We start from the raw sequence: 16,064 nt of genomic DNA on the forward strand, positions 1-16,064 counted from the left end.
GAGCACAAGTGTGATGAGAGCAGCTGAGGGACCTGGGGGGTTCAGCCTGGAGAACAGGAGCTGAGAGGAGACCTTCTGATCTCTGAACTGCCTGAAAGGAGCTTGGAGCCAGGGGGGTGTTGTTCTCTTCTCCCAAGTAACAAGCCACAGAACCAGAAGGAATTGTCTCAAGTTGTGCCAAGGGAGGTTTAGATTGGATATTGGAAAAAACTTCTTCCTGGAAAGGGTTGTTGAGCACTGGAACAGGTTGCCCAGGGCAGTGGTGGAGTTACCACCCCTGGAGGGGTTTAGAAGATGTGTCCATGAGGTCCTTAGGGACATGGTTTAGTGCCAATATTTGGTTAATGGTTGGACTCCATAGCCCTGAGGGTCTTTTCCAACCAAAATGATTCTGTGATTCTATGATACTGGGGGTAACTGGGTTTTGTGCCTGGAGGTGCAGACCTGGGTACCCAGGTCTTGACCTTTTCAGCATCATAGGTGGAACTGGGCCTAAGAGAGATGAGCCAGGGGGGCCAGGTGGGCAGTGTGGGATTTCATGATCAGGCCCTGAGTTAATCATCCCTGGGGAGGGCATGTTCAGAGGGTCACTCCCTGTACCCTTCTGTGCCCAGCTGACCCTTGGCCACTGTGGTCCCTGCCCATCCTCATCCTAGACACCTCATCCTCTGTCACCACAGCCTCTTATCCAGCCCAGCTGTTGGTGGCTTCTCCCAGGGCACTGGGACGCTGCCTGGGGTGAGGATGATCTGGTGGCTTGCTCTCAACAGTGGATGGAGAGAGGGTTGGCAGCTGCGAGCTCAGGGCATGAGTGAGTGTGGTCTGACCCCTTACCTTCAGCAGCGCGGTAGGATATTCTATAGTGGTCAAAGGCAGCAATGGGAGGGCTCCAGTAGACCATCATGGACTCCTGGGTGACGTTGCCCACCCTGAGGTCCTTCGGTGCGTCAATCCCTGGTGAGATGGAGCAGAAAGCAAAGCTGTGGGAGGCAGGTCCACTCCCCGTCCCCCTGCCCGCCTTCCTGGCGGGGTCCTGTGCCCGGCGGGGGGGTCCCATGATACCTGTTGTGATGGAGCCCACAACGGGCTCGGAGCTGATGGCACCATGCATGGCCACCAGTGACACCAGGTACTCGGTGGACGGCTGCAGGCCTGTCAGGCTGGCGTGCCTGCGGGTGCCGTCGAGCGTGACCTGCTGTTCCTCCTCCTCATCCCGGGGGCTGTAGGTGAGGACGAGGCGGTCTGCTGGTGGGGATGGATCGCTCCACGTGACATTCACACTGGAGGATGTCAGCTGGGAGAAGTGGAGCTGCGTGATGGGCCGGACCCCTGCAAGGTGGAGAAGGGAGATATAACCCTGACCATCTACAGATCCCAGCGTCTGTGTTGTTCCCAGCGCTTGTATGGGAGGTAGCCAACAGAGGTGGCAAACCTCCAGCTTTGGGGTCTCCATTGATCTCAAACTGTGTTGGGACTGAGAGGCAGAAATGGCAGGAGAAAAATGGTGCTTTTCTCAGCTCTGCCTGCAAACACCCTCCATTCCAGACCCATATGGTGCGTGGTGGGGCTGTCCCACTGCAGGTGGTATGTGCTGTCTTGGCTTCTCAGCTGCAGGCTTTCCACTCAGAGGTGCTTGTGAGGTCCCTCAAGGCTTGTTTTTTGCTTCTCATGGACCCACAGACCACCCTGACCACAGAGGACAGAATGTCCTGGCTGTTCCCCCAACCCTGCCTCTTCCTTATGGGAGCTTCCAGGTAAACAGGTGTGCTCAGAGCTGCTGGCCAGAGGGATGGGATCCTCTTGCTGGTAGGGCCAACCTCCTCTGAGGTCCACTGACTTCCTCCCACATGGATGGATTGCCCCCACCTCTCATCCCCATCACTGCCTCAAGAGTTTTGGCACTGGATATGCAGTGGGCTGGTGGAGATGCTGATGTGGGGTGGCGGTCTGTGCCCTTGGCCCCATCCCAACTGGTCTTTTTCTACCTGTGAAGGCATCCACGGTGGCCTCTAGGCTCTGCTGGCGTCCCCTCTCGGCGATGATGGAAATGGTGTATTCTGTCCCAGGCTCCAGCTCTGAGAGGGTGAACTGTGACTTGTCCCGGGGCACTGTCACTTCAGAGGCCATCCCCGAGGCGGGGGTGAAGGTAATGCGGTAGTGGTCAATGGGACCTGTGGCTTTGGTCCAGGTCAGCGAGATGGACGTCTCCGTGGAGGCTGTCACCAGGAGGTCCCGGGGGCTGTCAAGCTCTGTGGGAGAGGGTTGGTGCAGACCTTTGTCCCCATGCACGGTCTGTCCCATGGGGCTGTCTGAGCCATAGGAGCCAGCTGTGCTTGGACCTTGCAAAGGGGCCAAACTCACCAGTCCTGGCGTTCATGGTTGCTGGCACGCTCTGCTGGCTGTCCATCACGGCTGAAATCCCAATGCCGTACTCTGTCCCCGGCACCAGATCTGTGGGGTGGGGGGTGCAAGGATATGAACAGGTGTGAGAGCAGCACCTGGCTGGGTGGCCTCGGGGCACAAGCCTTCCACCTCCCAAGGCTGGGGACAGGGGGACCCTCCTGAGCATCCCTGGGGTGAGCAGCCCTCCCCCAGCTCAGCAGTTCCTCCATGCACTGAACAGGAGCTGAGCCTTTTTAAAAAGCCCCGTGGATGCATTTGGATGGGGAATTTGGATTATCCTAGCTCAGGAAAAAGCAATTTTTAAAAGTTGTTGATGAGGTCTGCTGTAATTGCTGGCATCAAGACAGAAACTGTGTGTGCGAGAGCTGAGATGGGAGCGATAAAGCAGCTATATTTGTTTCCAAAGTGATTCAACATCAAATATTGTCACAGCGCTGGTGTCCCAAAGAGAAATAAATTATGCGGCGTAAATGAAATGCACATTAATTAGGAAAGGCGCAGTCTTTCTGGGTGCCAAATCAAGAGCTGCTCCATGGGGTGGACGTATCCTGTGGTGCCTCTCTCAAGGGCCATGAGAATCAAGCTCATCCAGCCCCTTTCCTGTGCTGCTGACCACTGTTTTATCTCTGTGGGACATCTCCTGCCTCTGCCTGCCACTTCTCCTTGGCTGCTGACGGCTTTATTCCCCTCCTCCCGGTCCTTCATGATCTTTCCCATGGGCTTAGGTAAAGCCACAAATGCTCCAGCTGAGCCTCACCCTGCCTTGCCCAGGGGCAGCACCCCCTGAAGCCACCAAAACTGTCCCCAAGGGGCCAGGAGGGAGGGAAAGCCCCATCCCCTGCTCCTTGCCTCTTGCTACAGTGCAGTGTTAGTCCCCGAGGCAGATGGGCCGCCTTCACCCCTGCCCAGTAAGTGTCAAAAGTATTCTGGGAAGGTGGAGAAGAGCTTTGGAGAAAGGGGGAGGAGAAGGGAGAAATGAGCAGGAGCATATAAAATGGTGCCTTTTCTCTCCCAGCTCTTTGGGGTAGAGCAAAATTACAGATCTTTCTGTGCAAATGCTGATTTTTGAAGTGAGACATGTGGGGCAGGCAAGGCTTACTGTATTTTGAAACTTAAATCTTTGATAAGCTCTGCTCAGCGCTATTCCTTGCTGCTTTTCCTACAGGCAGATGAGGGTAGCTGAGGGAATCATCAGGTGCATTTACACCTTGCAAGCCAGCAGGTCCTGGGTGGCTGGAAACCCACCCAGGGTTCTGCATCACATGCAACAAGACCTTGAAGACTATGTGCCTAATGGAGCTATGGGAGAGGCTCATGTGCCATCCACACTACGGCTATCCTGGCTTTTGCCAGCAGGATGTTTTTTGAGTTATTTTCTGCTACGATTAGTGGTGGTGTTGTTGCTATTGTTGTTTTTAATTTGTTTGTTTATTACATAGTACCCTGGGAGCTAGAAGCAATGCACTTAAATAATGATGGAGCCAATATATAAAAATTGCTCACTGCTGTTGGTTTAAGCCTCTGTATCTCTGGAGCTTGCTCTGTGGGAGTTTCTTGTAGCCCTGCCTGAGTCTGGCAGCCCTGGTGCTGCCAGGTAGAGACTTTTTCAGACTAACTACTCTAACTGCTTTCCTGCCCTCCAGCCTTTCTTGTGACTCAGTGTTGCTGTACCTGTAACTTCACATCTGACTTTCCCACTGAACTTATTCCTATAGATCCATACAGCAGAGGTGCCTGAGCCCTCTTCAGGCTGGGGTGGTCCCAGGAGGGCAAGGAGAATCAACGTGGAAAAAACTGGTGTCCTGCCATACTGAAGAGCTTCAAGCTGAGTGAGTGGTCTTTTTTGTATATGTGCGAGTCTTGTCTTTGCTCAAAAAAATGCCACTGGAGCCACCAATCTGGCAGGCAAGTAGTTGTAGTTGAAAAACAAAACAGCAAAGGAAAGCAGATCTCACACAGTGCTTTGTGGTGATGCTGCAAAGGGTATTTTGGACTTTTGTGGCAGGGGGAGGTGGGTGGTGTTTGCAGCCCCCAGTGGCACTCCCTGTGCTGGCCTGAATAACATACTGCATGAGGGACTTGCTCAAAAATAGTATTCCTGGATTCAGGTCTGCCTTTGCCAAATTGGTAAAAGGCAACAAACTCAGGCAGCCTGGAGCCCCATCACTGCCTACAGGGCATCAGTGGCTGCAGCTCTTTTCCAGCAAGGAAAAAAAAGGAGGAGGAAATATTTTCTTCTAGATCAGCTTAAAAAGCCTTCCCCTCCTCATTTCTCACTTTGCTTCTTGCCAGCTCTGTTTGGGACCCATACAGACCCTTGCCAGAGGTGCATCGCTCAGCTCATGGATAAACAACACCCAAATCCAGAACCACAGAGGGGACAATGAGCTTCATGCCAAGCAAAACCTTCTCTTTGGTAACTAGTAAACCCCAAAACAGCCTCAAATGTGTGCCAGCATGAGGGCAGCCAAGCATCAGTGCTGATTTGCGCTCTCCATTGCTTGCGAAGAGGAGGAGGAGGGGGAGGAAGGGCATGTGGGTACACGCATACCTGCAAGGGTGGCCCGGGTGGTGGGACCGGTGTCCCGTGGCACCAGGACTTCGTGGTAGTGCTCCCCGGCCAGGGTGCTGTAGACCACCCTGTAGCTGTGCGCCTCGGCCTCGCTGTTGTCCCAGGCCAGCTCGAGGCTGGCGGGTGTCCGTGAGCCCACCCGCAGGTTCTTGGGGGCATCGATCTCTGCGTGACACAAGGGAGAGAGGCCAGGTGTGATGTCCGTGAGGTCCCATCTGTGGTCCCTCTTCCCCAGGGCGTGTCCCTGTGGCAAGGGACATCTGCTGTCAACTCCTGCTCAAGTGACCCAGAGATGCCACCCATGAAACCAATGCAAGCACTGGGGCATTCACAGCATCCCTCAGTAAGTATCTTCAGGAGCTAGTTGCATGTTATTTGAAAAAGAAAAGTGTTTTCCCCCTGTATTGGAGTAAGGGAAACTGAGGCAGCGTGCATAAGAGAAAAAGCTATCTGTAGGAGTCATGCATTGCCCTGAACTTCTCTTAGGAGAACCCCAAGCATCTTTACAGGCACATTCATGCTCAGACGTTACCTAAAGGGTTTGTTTATTAGTGCTGCTGAGGCTGTGCACCGAATCTGCTCTGATTTGCGTGATAAACCTCTCCGGTGTGTGACAGGTTGGTGCTGGGCAGGGGCTGGGTGCCAGCAGACGGGGGGTAGTTACTGCTCCTTAATGGATCCAGGTTTAGTGGGGGGGAATATTTTATGTCATCTTTTAGAAATAAAGCAAGTAAGGCCAACACAGCAAATCAGTCGGTGTGAGCATCTCTTAAGAAATATATATCTATAGAGATATATACACAGACAATTCACACACTGCAGTTGTTGTAATAGCAGTCTAGTATCTACCAGTAATGTACATGACAAGTAATTTATATACCATAAACCAGCACTGAAATATGCACTCTACCTCCTCCGTTATGGCACGGTAAATTAAACCTGTTAGCTATCTGCAGGCTTAACATTAATTAAAGTTTTACCGACCGGTTAGAGTATCCAGAGAAGATATAAAATAAGATAACCACATTTCTGACTGAGCTGCTCTCAGCTGCTTGGCTGCTGATTCCTCGGGCAACACATCTGCCTCAGCTCTTGATGCTGAACAGGAGTGAGCATCTCCTTGAATTCAGACCTGTGCTTGTTGTTCTGGTGCTCTTGAGAACTGCACGTTGATCTACAAGTGTTTTTAAGGGTGTAAACTGCTGGGCTTTAAAGTTTTAGCCATGGGCTCAAGCTAAGCTGTGGGTCTGAACGGGCATTGGAGCTGGTGAGGATGTGTGTCCCACCCAGGCAGCAGCAGGTTCAGCCTTGATGCTGCAGCAAGGCTTGGTCAACGTGGGGTTTACTTGGGCACTATCATCTAAGTGTGGGTTTTTGAGTCATCTGCCTGATTTCTGCCATCTGGGGTCACCTGGGGTACCCTGAGGACCATATGAGCATCCCTGTGGGGTATGGGGCATATGGAGGCCCATTGCACCAGAGGCTTAGGGACTGACCAGAAGTGTAACTGAGACAGTCAGATCTTGGGACAAGGGCTGATGGTTTTAAGCTAAAGGAGGGGAGATTCAGGTTAGACATGAGGAAGAAATTTTTTCACTGAGGGTGGTTAGAGCCTGGCCCAGGTTGCCCAGAGAGGTGGTGGATGCCCCATCCCTGGAGACATCCCAGGCGAGGCTGGACGGGGCTCTGAGCAACCTGAGCTGGGTGAAGATGTCCCTTCTCGTGACAGGGGATGGACTGATGAGCTTTGGAGGTCCCTTCTAACCCAAACTATTCTGTGATTCTATGATTCTGTGTTGGCACTAGGGGAGGGAGGCTGGAAGGTGGCTTTAGGGTACATGTTTCAGGTTGAGCTGAATCTTTTTCTCTGCCTTGCTCTGCACCAGGATGGTGATGGGAATGCGTGACATCTGCATTCAGGCATCTTCATTCAGACCTGCATCTTAATCATCAAGTTTTCATTGCGCCACTTCCACCCAGTACACTGGATTAAACCCCAGCTCACGTATACCAAGGGAGAACCAGGTGCCACTAAATCCCGGATGCATAAACCTCAATTCAGCTCCAGATACACAAAACCCATGTCGGTTGCAGGACAGCCCATCTGCTGTTTGCAGCAAGCCATCTGCCCATGCTTGCTGGAGCCTTAAAAATTGATGCTGGTTCTCCCAGCAAAGCCAGCTAGCTACCTGTGGTGAACTGGGCGAGGGCCGGCCGGCTCTCGTTGGCACCCCGGATGGCGCTGACGGCGAGGTGGTAGCGGGCGCCGGGGCGCAGGGCCTGCAGGGAGTACTGGCTGAGGGGGGGCTGCAGGCGGAACGTGGTCCTCCCCCCCTCCCCGTCCGCCAGCCCGTACTTCAGCAGGATGGCGTCCACCCTGGCGCGTGGCGGCGTCCACTCCACGAAGGCCACCGTGTCGGAGACATCCCGCACCAGGATCTGCGTCGGGCCGTCAATGACTGAGGAGGAAGGGGATAAACAGGTGCCTGTTATTCTGGGAGAGTTGGATGGGGAAGAAGGGCTTTGCGGACACCACACTTCAGGGATGCTTCAACCTGACTGTCAGAGTGGCCTGAATTAGCAGTTGAGGATGAGGCAGAGAGGTTGTGTGGGCAAGAGACATGACCCCCACCCCAGGGTACTCAGGGGTTTTGGTCCTGGTGGGTGCCCAGTCCCTTGTCCCCATCTCCTGACTCTTTTCTGAACCCTCTCCACTGATGTCTCTTCTGAGCTGTGGAGACAATTTAAAAGGTGTATAGATGAGGTTCTTAGGGACATGGTTTAGTGCTAGAGTTAGGTTATGGTTGGAATCCATGATCTTGAGGGTCTCTTCCAGCCTCAATGATTCTATGATTCTGTGACAAGAGCAGGACACAGCAGCTTTCCAATTGATGCCTCTTACAGCTATAATGCAACTCACGCCCTTCTGTCCGGCTGATTATTGGCCCTAATTCCTCCCTGGCTTTTTCAGGTGCTATCTCACAGGATAAAACCTCCTATGTCTAACTGTGGTCCATTGTCTTTGCTCCTAGATAGCTGCTCATACTTCGTGATGCATTGAAAAACATACAGTTCTCCTCTATGTCCAGCTCTTCAAGCCATGCAAACTGCTTTTATTGATGATCTCCTTCCACTCAGTTTTCCCTTTTCTGAGCATTTTCGTCACTGGCAAAATTTATCAGCAACATTATTATGTCTTTTGAAAGGTGTTGACAATGTGATAAATAATGTGGGACCAAGGACTGATCTAAGCATCCAGAACTGAGGAACATGTCTAGAAATGTTCCTGCATCAGTGCCAGCTCCTTGTTTCTTGTTAAGCTGAGGGATCAGCTCATAAAGCTGTTGATGTCTTTGCACTGAGGAGAGAGGAGAACATGCAACTGCTCTGGCAAGTCTTCATAACCAGCTGGGAGTGGGACTATGGTGGGTGTCCACTAAACCCTCTTAGATTAAGAGGTTTTAGCTCAATTCATACAGGGGATCTACTGGGAGACTATTTTGGTTATTTCTGCTTTCTTTTGCAGAGAGTTGGGCTCTTCCCTCTTCCACATCCCCCAGCATGCAGCCTCTGGAAATCATGGGCTTGAGAGCAGGTGATGAATGCTTTGAGTCCAACAGGACCTAACTGCTGCATGGACATACGGATGGACAGATGCTGTGCCATGGCAGCGTTGGTGCACGGAGCCTGCTGGGCAGTCTCTTTTATCACTTCCATGGTCACAAGGTGGGGAAAAAAAACATGCTCATCCTGTAATTTAGGCTATGCTGCATGCAAACGCATCTAATATACTGTATATATTAGAAAATGGCACTATACAATAAGGGTGTGCTGAAGGCTGCACCCCAGGGTGGGATGGCCTGGGGGAGATGTGTGTGGGCAGGGATGGGAAGGACTAAGGAGCATTAGAGAAGATGTGGGGTGAGGTCTGAGGACCAAACACCATTGGAGAAAGGAGGATGGCTGAAAAGCAGGACCCAACTTAGCCAGGACCACTTCATGCTTATCCAAACCCTGAATCTCCCAACTACCTCATGTTGTCGGGTCATTGAGATGATGCTGGGGAGCAACAAGTTCTGCTTAGCTGTGCGGCATGAAACCATGCCTTTGTTGTTCAATCTCAGCACAAGGTGTTGAGGCAGAATGAGGATGATAGGGGCAAAGCTACAGGGGTGCTGCAGAGGAAGGCAAACACGCCAGCATGGAGACATCTTCATGGAGCAGAGAGCCCACCGTGCTCTCCTGCAAAGCTCAGCCACTGAATTCGAAGTACCAGCCTCTCTTTTTATTTTTTACTGACTTCCTACGGAAAGGAAGATTTGGGCTTGACCAGGAGATGTCTCTGTTAAGCCACGTCGAGCTGAGTGTGGAGGCAAAGCAGGAGGAGAAGGCTGAGCCAAGGAAACTCAGACCTGCAGCAAGCTGCTGCTGGTGGAGCGACCCTCCCTTTGCTCTCACCATTGCCTCAAATTAGCAGCCTGGTGAGAGCATCACCTCGTTATAGCCCTCCGGCAGCTATTTAAATGCTGTTTCCGTTTGCAACAGCTTGGATGGAGGTAGACGTCTGCCTGGCTGCCAAGCAGACTGCAGGAGATCTGGCGCGGAGAGTGTCTTCTCCCCAGTGAGCTCTGCTCATCGCCACGTCTCCTTCAGTGAGGAGAAGACCCATTTGAATTTTCTCTAGCCTACGGGATGGACCAGAGACTGGCTGAATAAATCGGTTAGGTGGGGACGTGCTGTTGCTTCTGGCTCCCTGTCCTGTGGCTTGGTTTGCCTGAATTGGTGGGAGCAGAGGGCATTCAGTGGCACAAAAGCAGGTGGGAGTTTTAATCTGTTATATACGAATAGGCAATATATTTATAGCGATGCTGCTTGGGGGAATCCAGCCTCTGAAATGTGAGATTAGCAGACAAGAGGAATTTATCCAGCTGTATAATAAAAGCAGACCTGAGCCTTTGCTCACAACCCCATTAACCTCACCACAGTTTCTGTGCTCACAGTAGTTCGGGAGGGAGAGGGACAAAATACCGCATGAAGAAGCTGTTGCCGCGATGCACCTGTAGCTTGGGCAGTTGGATGGTGCTAGTTTTATCCATGCCTATGCAGTCCCAGGATGCTCTTGCTGCTGGGACCTTATTCTGGGGACCCAGCCCAGGGTGGGCACACTCACGGGTTGAGACGCTGTCGGAGGTGGGAGGGCTCCTGGCTTGTTCCTTCAGGGCCACCACGGTGACGGTGTACTCTTCCCCTGGCTTCAGCCCTGTCTGGTTGAAGGTGGTGACGGTGCTGGGGAGCTGGGCGATCACGCCACCCTCGTTATTCTGCCAGGAAGCCAAAATAAGTGTTAAAAAACAGCAACAAAAGAGATGTTTTGGGGGAACTGATGCACAGAGAGGAGGTGCTCCTCATGTTGCATCCTCCCACAGCCAGCTCTGCACCCCCAAGTTACATCCTCACCCAGGCACGTTGTTGGGCTGAGAAATCCTCCCCCATCCTTTTTTTTCCCCTTCTCCCCCACCCCAGCTTCTATATTTTACCATCTGTGTGTTTCCTGTTCTCCAGAAGTGAAAAGATAATAAAACCAAAGCCTGGTCTGGACAACTTTTCCCTGCTATTCAAGTGCCAGGAGTCTTCTGTTATTCATAGAGAGGTATAAAATTACAAGGTCTTTATTTTGGTATCCCCTCCTTTTAAAGAATCTTCATTAGACTCATTATACTTTGCAGTTTTGCTCTGAAAAACCCCAAGTCTTTCAGCAACTGCAAATGTCACCTTTCCTGACAGTGTTTGGACAAAGGATCTTTTCTTGCTGCTGCCTTCACTAATAACGTGCTAAACAAATCTTTGCACATAGCTCTCAATTCATATTCATCTCTTTTTCTCATTAAACAGGAAATCTTCCATTTTAGCCATGAATTGCCATCTTACCTTTCCTAATTTTCTAAATCTGTCTTTGCTTCATCTCCCCCCAGCTCCCCGACCCCCAATTCTCATTGTATGCAGCAGATGGACAATCCCCACCTGACCTGGCTTTTGGGGGCAAGAGCATCCTAGAGACCACAGAAAGAGGATTACTCTGCGGGATGGTGCGAGCATCCTCGTGGGGATGCTGAGAGCCAAATTAGCATCCTCTTGCCCAGCTTTCGGGAAGACAGAGCGAGCTTGACTTTGCTTGTAGAGGTTTTTTTGTGATGCTGCTGTTATAACTCAGTTGGTTTTAGCCTCTGGGACTAGTTTTTTGTTTTTATTTGGAGTGTGGTGTTTGCCTAAGTGAGCATTGGTTCCACGCAGTGAAGAAGACAGCACCCTCTGCCTTATTTTAGGGGAAAAGCTGGTGATGGAGACTTGAGTCCAATTTCAGCAGTGGACAGACAGGAACATGACTGCACCTTTACAGCACAGGACTGTGCACATGAGTGATGGATGCGAGAACTTCAAAGCCTTGTGAACTACATCCCCACTCCACCCCGAAAACCTGCATCCAGGAGCAGACATCCTTTTGCACCTTTTATCTTCCTTTAAATTCTGAAGTGTTTCCCTATGGCTTTAAGTTTTAAGCTTAACAGTGGAAAGGAAGACCAATGGTTTGTATTTTGGGGCTGACTTGATAAAAATCTATCATTGATGACCATGCAGGGAGAAGTTAGTTTCTATCCCAGCAATTCCTCACCCTAAAATGGATATATCCCCATTTGTCTGCTTCAGGGGATGCTGTTGAGCTTAATTCCCGAGTATCAGTGAAATGTTTCAAAGATCACTGTTTGTTTTTATTTTTTTTTTCTTTTTCTTTCTGCCAAAAGCTCTTCCCTGACGTTGCCTTATAATTTCAGTTTTTATCCCAATGGTGAATGAAAATTACCCTCAGGTTTATATCTGCAGTACCTGAATTTTGACTTCCGACACAATTGGAGTGTGGATGTACCCCAAATTGCACCCAGATCCTTCCGGCCTTTTTGGAAATGAGAGAATGAGTTATCTAAAGCAACTGGGCTCTTGCTTTCATGCTGTATAATGATACTTTACAGTTAATAGCATTTAAAACTTTGGGGCTAAATTCTGCAGTTCTCTGCTGCCCAGAGCTGCCTTTGACTCCAATGAGGGTTTTTGTACAAGTGAAAACATCATAATTGAGCTCTTAATCAGCATTTCTTTTACTGCTGGGGCTTGAATGCTCTTGTAAAGAGGCTCCATATACAATTGAAGCTGTACTTATGGCTAAATGGTGTAGAAATTATGAATATAGATGAAATACTTGATGTACAATTTTTGTTACTGTGCATAGGAAATACGTGATATTTAGGGCAACATTTTCATCCTTTCATCTTTTCTGGCACAGTTTCTACCTGTTCATCACTGCGATTAAAACTCCATGGCAGGAATTAGCTGTGCATGTGACTCGGGGATGCTGAAGGTGGTTGCATGACAGCCGGCAGCTCCTTGGTTTGATCCGTGGTAGCTTAGTGTGCAGAGAGCAGGGGTGAGGAAGAGGAGGAGAAGGAAGGGTCACGGCAAGGGAGATGGAAAGGAAAAGTAGAGGGGGTGACAGCAAGAGGCTGGTGAGGCTGAAAGGTTTATTTATTTATATGCTTGTCTCTTGCTTTTATTGGGGGCTATTGGGGGTTGAAGTGTTTGGGGTTGTCTGATGTGAAGCACGCAGGGGCTTTAATTGGAAGCTAATTTAGGATCTGCTCGCTTGATGTTTTTAGGGTCACCGGCTGTACCCTGTGAGGCCAAATGTGATACCTTGGGGATGAAGCTGATCTCCCAGCCGTCAAAGGGGAAGGAGAAAGGCTCCCACTGCACCTCCGCTGTCGTCTCCGTGATGGTCTTGAACTTCAGCCCCTGTGGTGTGGCGAGGTCTGGAAGGGAGCAGGGAGCGGTGAGCAGAGCGGGATGGGTGTGTGGTTGCTGCCGGTCCCCACCCCACTCCCTGTGCCTGGTTTGTTATCTGGGCAATGAAAATGGGGGACTTTTGGTAGCTGTTAGCACAGTTCCTTTGTCCCTCCTCTGGGAAATACCTGGGCTGCTGGACACCGAGGTGTCCCACTGCATTACTGTGCAAACAGACTGAGTGATAGGGTTGCAAAAGGGTTGTCTGGGTAGTTTATGTTTTCCCCCTGTCCTCTGTATCTTTAGTTTCTGAGGATCCTTTCTGGAGGTTGCCACTACAGCTGGGTACTCCTGTTTTCCTCTGTACATCACAGTCCCAGTCAGAACCATGTATCTCCTGATACACAGCAGCATCTCCTCCTGCTGCACTATCATCCATATCATGGGGATTCATCATGGGGAACCCATCCAGGAATGGGAGCAGAACTTGTGACCTCTGCGATATATTGCAATATTTTCTATTAGGAAAAAGTGTAATATTTTTGGCTGTATTTTGGGGGCTTCAGTCAAACACGGAAAGTATATTTGATTTTTAGTCATTTCAGGTTTACATCCAGACTGAGTCTTTCTGCAGTGGGTGGACACATTTCCCCCTTTCCCATATTCCCATATGGATACATATGTGGTGATAAAAATATCCCCCTTTTTTTTTCTTTTTTTTTTCTGAAGGCACTGCTGCTAGAAGGTTTTTATGGAAAATGTGAGCCAGCCTGAGCATCACCTCTTGTCATCCGAGTGACAAGTACAGTAGGATACTTACTGGTCATCACCTTGGAGGTAACAGGGATGCTCAAGACATTGCTGATGACCGCGTAGATGCTGATGTTGTAGGCAACTCCTGGCTCCAGCTCCGTGATGGTGATGCTGCTCCAGTCCCCGGGCACCCGCTGCTGGAGCTGGGTGCCCCCTGGCCCCACCGGCTGATACGAGACGACGTACTCGGTGGCTGCCCTGGGGCTGTCCCATGTCAGCTCAATGGAGCTCTCACTGATCCCCGTCACTCGAAGGTTTTCGGGAGGAGCCACTGATGGAAATGGCAGAAGTAAGGAGAGCATCAGGGTGCACGTGGGGAAGGGTGCTTGGGCCTGCTGTGTGACATGGACATGGGCTTTGGGCTGGGGGTAATGTGCTATCTGTGGTTGTATTAACTGCTACAGCAAGGCAAGGCTCGGGAGAACCTCACTGCAGCTGCTGCTGCACTATGGGTTTACCACCAATGTTGGGATGAACCTCACTGACTTTTTGCTCACCTCCCAAATTTTTGCCCTTGGAAACTCTGGTAACAGGGACAACAGGAAGGCAGTCAAACTGCGGGGCCTGAGCAGGTCCTATGTAGATTCATAGTGTCATTTTGGTTGGAAGGAGACCCTCAAGATCATTGAGTCTAACCATTAACCCAACACTGGCACTGATCCATGTCCCTGAGAACCTCATGAGCACATCTTTTAAACCCCTCCAGGGATGGTGACTCCACCGCTGCCCTGAGCAACCTTTTCCAGGAAGAAATTTTTCCTCATATCCCATCTAAACCTCCCCTGGTGCAACTTGAGGCAATTTCCTCTCATCCTATTGCTTATTATGTGGGAGAAGACACCAACACCCTCCGTGTTCCAAGCTCCTTTCAGGCAGTTCAGAGATCAGAAGGTCTCCCCTCAGCTCCTGTTCTCCAGGCTGAACCCCCAGGTCCCCTCAGCCGCTCCCATCACACTTGTGCTCCAGCCCCTTCACCCTGTGACGTGCTATGCCACCTATGGCTTTCTCCCAGCCTTCATGGTGCTCCTATAGACCTCTGGGCACCTCAAAGCCCCGGCCCATACATGAGGGTCTGGCTCTCCCCACACGTGCCCACGCTACCTGCTGAGCAGTCCTGCCCTTCGTAGCCGTCCTCACAGACACAGAGCCCATTCTGGCAGAGCCCACGGCCGCTGCAGGCATTGGGGCAGTGCAGCCACCCGCAGTCCTCCCCGGCGTAGCCCTCCTGGCAGACGCACGTGCCGTTGATGCACTGTCCCTTCCCCGAGCAGTCGTGGGGACACCGCAGCTGGGAGCAGTCCTCTCCGGTGAAACCCTCCTCACAGATGCATTCCCCGTCCACGCAGAGCCCGTGGGAGCCGCAGCCAGCGGGGCAGCGGAGCTGGGAGCAGTCCTCACCCCCATAGTCGTTGTCGCAGATGCACTGGCCCTCCAGGCAGACGCCACGGCTGGAGCAGCCCCGGGGGCAGCGGGGCTCGGAGCAGTTGCTGCCTGCCCAGCCCTCCATGCAGACACAGCTGCAGGACTCCAGGCTGAAGTTCCCGTGGCCGCTGCACTGTGGGGTGTAATCCAGCTGCCCTGCAAGGAGGTGGGACCCAGGGTCAGAGCCCACTCAGTGGGAGGTGGGAAAAAGGTCAGCGTTGATGGGCTGTGGGGAAAGGGGACAAGATATGGGGCAAGTAGGGGAAGGTCGTCCCTCTGGGTGAGGACACCCAGCTCTGACGAGCTGGTGGCTTTAGGGGTAGAATTGGTAATATGGGCTTATGGTGGGGCTTGGGGGCTACCCAGGAGTTTCTCCATGGCTATGGGTTCCATCAGCCTTGTTGGGGTGCAAGTGCTCCCTTTGGTTTTTCTTCAGATCAGCACTCAGTTGATGGGAACCTCCCTAGACCTTTTACTGGGAAAAAGCCTTCCCTGGCCAAGCCCTCTGCACCAGCCATGCCTCCTGTTGTCTCCTCTCCACCCACTCTTCCTTCTTACAGGTAAGATTCCTTTTTACTTGCTCGCTCTCTCCTATAAGAAGCAGATATGTACCCAAAGACATCATCTTCATCCCTGTCCTGGTGAGCCTGTCCTGGTGGTTAAGATGGAGATGTTTGCTTTGCACAAAGTATCACAGGTTTGGGTATGCTGGGGTTGTGGGAAAGCATGTGGCCACCATGGCCACCACCACTAATATACCCCCTTTAGCTGGGCAGGCTTGCACAAGACACTCTAGGGTGAGGAGAAATGCACAGGGATGAAGGCCTCAGTCACTCCGACATTGCCAATGCTCCCTTCTCTTGTCCCCCCACATGGACCCACAGCTCCACCTTAAGGTTGTGAACTGAAGAAGAACAGAAACACTTTCTGTGCTTCCTCCAACTCTTAGGGAACCTCTGCACCACAAAGACCCCAAGCTGCAGGACTTCTTGTCCCCCAGCTAAATTTTCCATTCTAGCTGAGC

At 51.4% G+C, this 16,064-nt stretch overlaps 2 protein-coding genes across 11 annotated transcripts in view; one reads left to right on the forward strand and one right to left on the reverse strand.

Annotated features, from left to right (window-relative positions):
- LOC102096963 (uncharacterized) overlaps positions 1-16,064 on the forward strand; it is a 70,413-nt gene that overhangs the window by 24,041 nt on the left and 30,308 nt on the right. For 5 of the 10 annotated variants that reach the window (XR_010474044.1, XR_010474045.1, XR_010474046.1 and 2 more), the window contains exons 5-13: positions 4,119-4,232; positions 4,696-4,819; positions 5,211-5,318; positions 6,862-7,457; positions 8,008-8,400; positions 8,502-8,701; positions 12,682-12,854; positions 13,535-13,907; positions 15,477-15,600. The gene's annotated coding sequence lies outside the window, so the exon portion shown is untranslated. Of the gene's footprint in view, positions 1-4,118; positions 4,233-4,695; positions 4,820-5,210; positions 5,319-6,861; positions 7,458-8,007; positions 8,401-8,501; positions 8,702-12,681; positions 12,855-13,534; positions 13,908-15,476; positions 15,601-16,064 lie in introns of those variants that run through there. The other 5 variants (XR_010474043.1, XM_065070854.1, XM_065070857.1 and 2 more) reach the window with 1 other exon arrangement.
- The window catches only part of TNR (tenascin R), a 34,850-nt gene that overhangs the window by 16,519 nt on the left and 2,267 nt on the right, over positions 1-16,064 (reverse strand). Inside the window, exons 2-11 of the mRNA XM_065070807.1 lie at positions 14,720-15,196; positions 13,626-13,889; positions 12,719-12,834; positions 10,146-10,296; positions 7,165-7,434; positions 4,955-5,140; positions 2,362-2,451; positions 1,986-2,249; positions 1,063-1,329; positions 835-954 (exon numbers count right to left, since the gene is read on the reverse strand). Coding sequence (XP_064926879.1) covers positions 835-954; positions 1,063-1,329; positions 1,986-2,249; positions 2,362-2,451; positions 4,955-5,140; positions 7,165-7,434; positions 10,146-10,296; positions 12,719-12,834; positions 13,626-13,889; positions 14,720-15,196 — 2,205 coding nt within the window. The remainder of the gene's footprint in view (positions 1-834; positions 955-1,062; positions 1,330-1,985; positions 2,250-2,361; positions 2,452-4,954; positions 5,141-7,164; positions 7,435-10,145; positions 10,297-12,718; positions 12,835-13,625; positions 13,890-14,719; positions 15,197-16,064) is intronic.

Source organism: Columba livia, chromosome 8 (genome assembly GCF_036013475.1).
Source record: "Columba livia isolate bColLiv1 breed racing homer chromosome 8, bColLiv1.pat.W.v2, whole genome shotgun sequence".
In the NCBI taxonomy this organism is placed as follows: Eukaryota; Metazoa; Chordata; class Aves; order Columbiformes; family Columbidae; genus Columba; species Columba livia.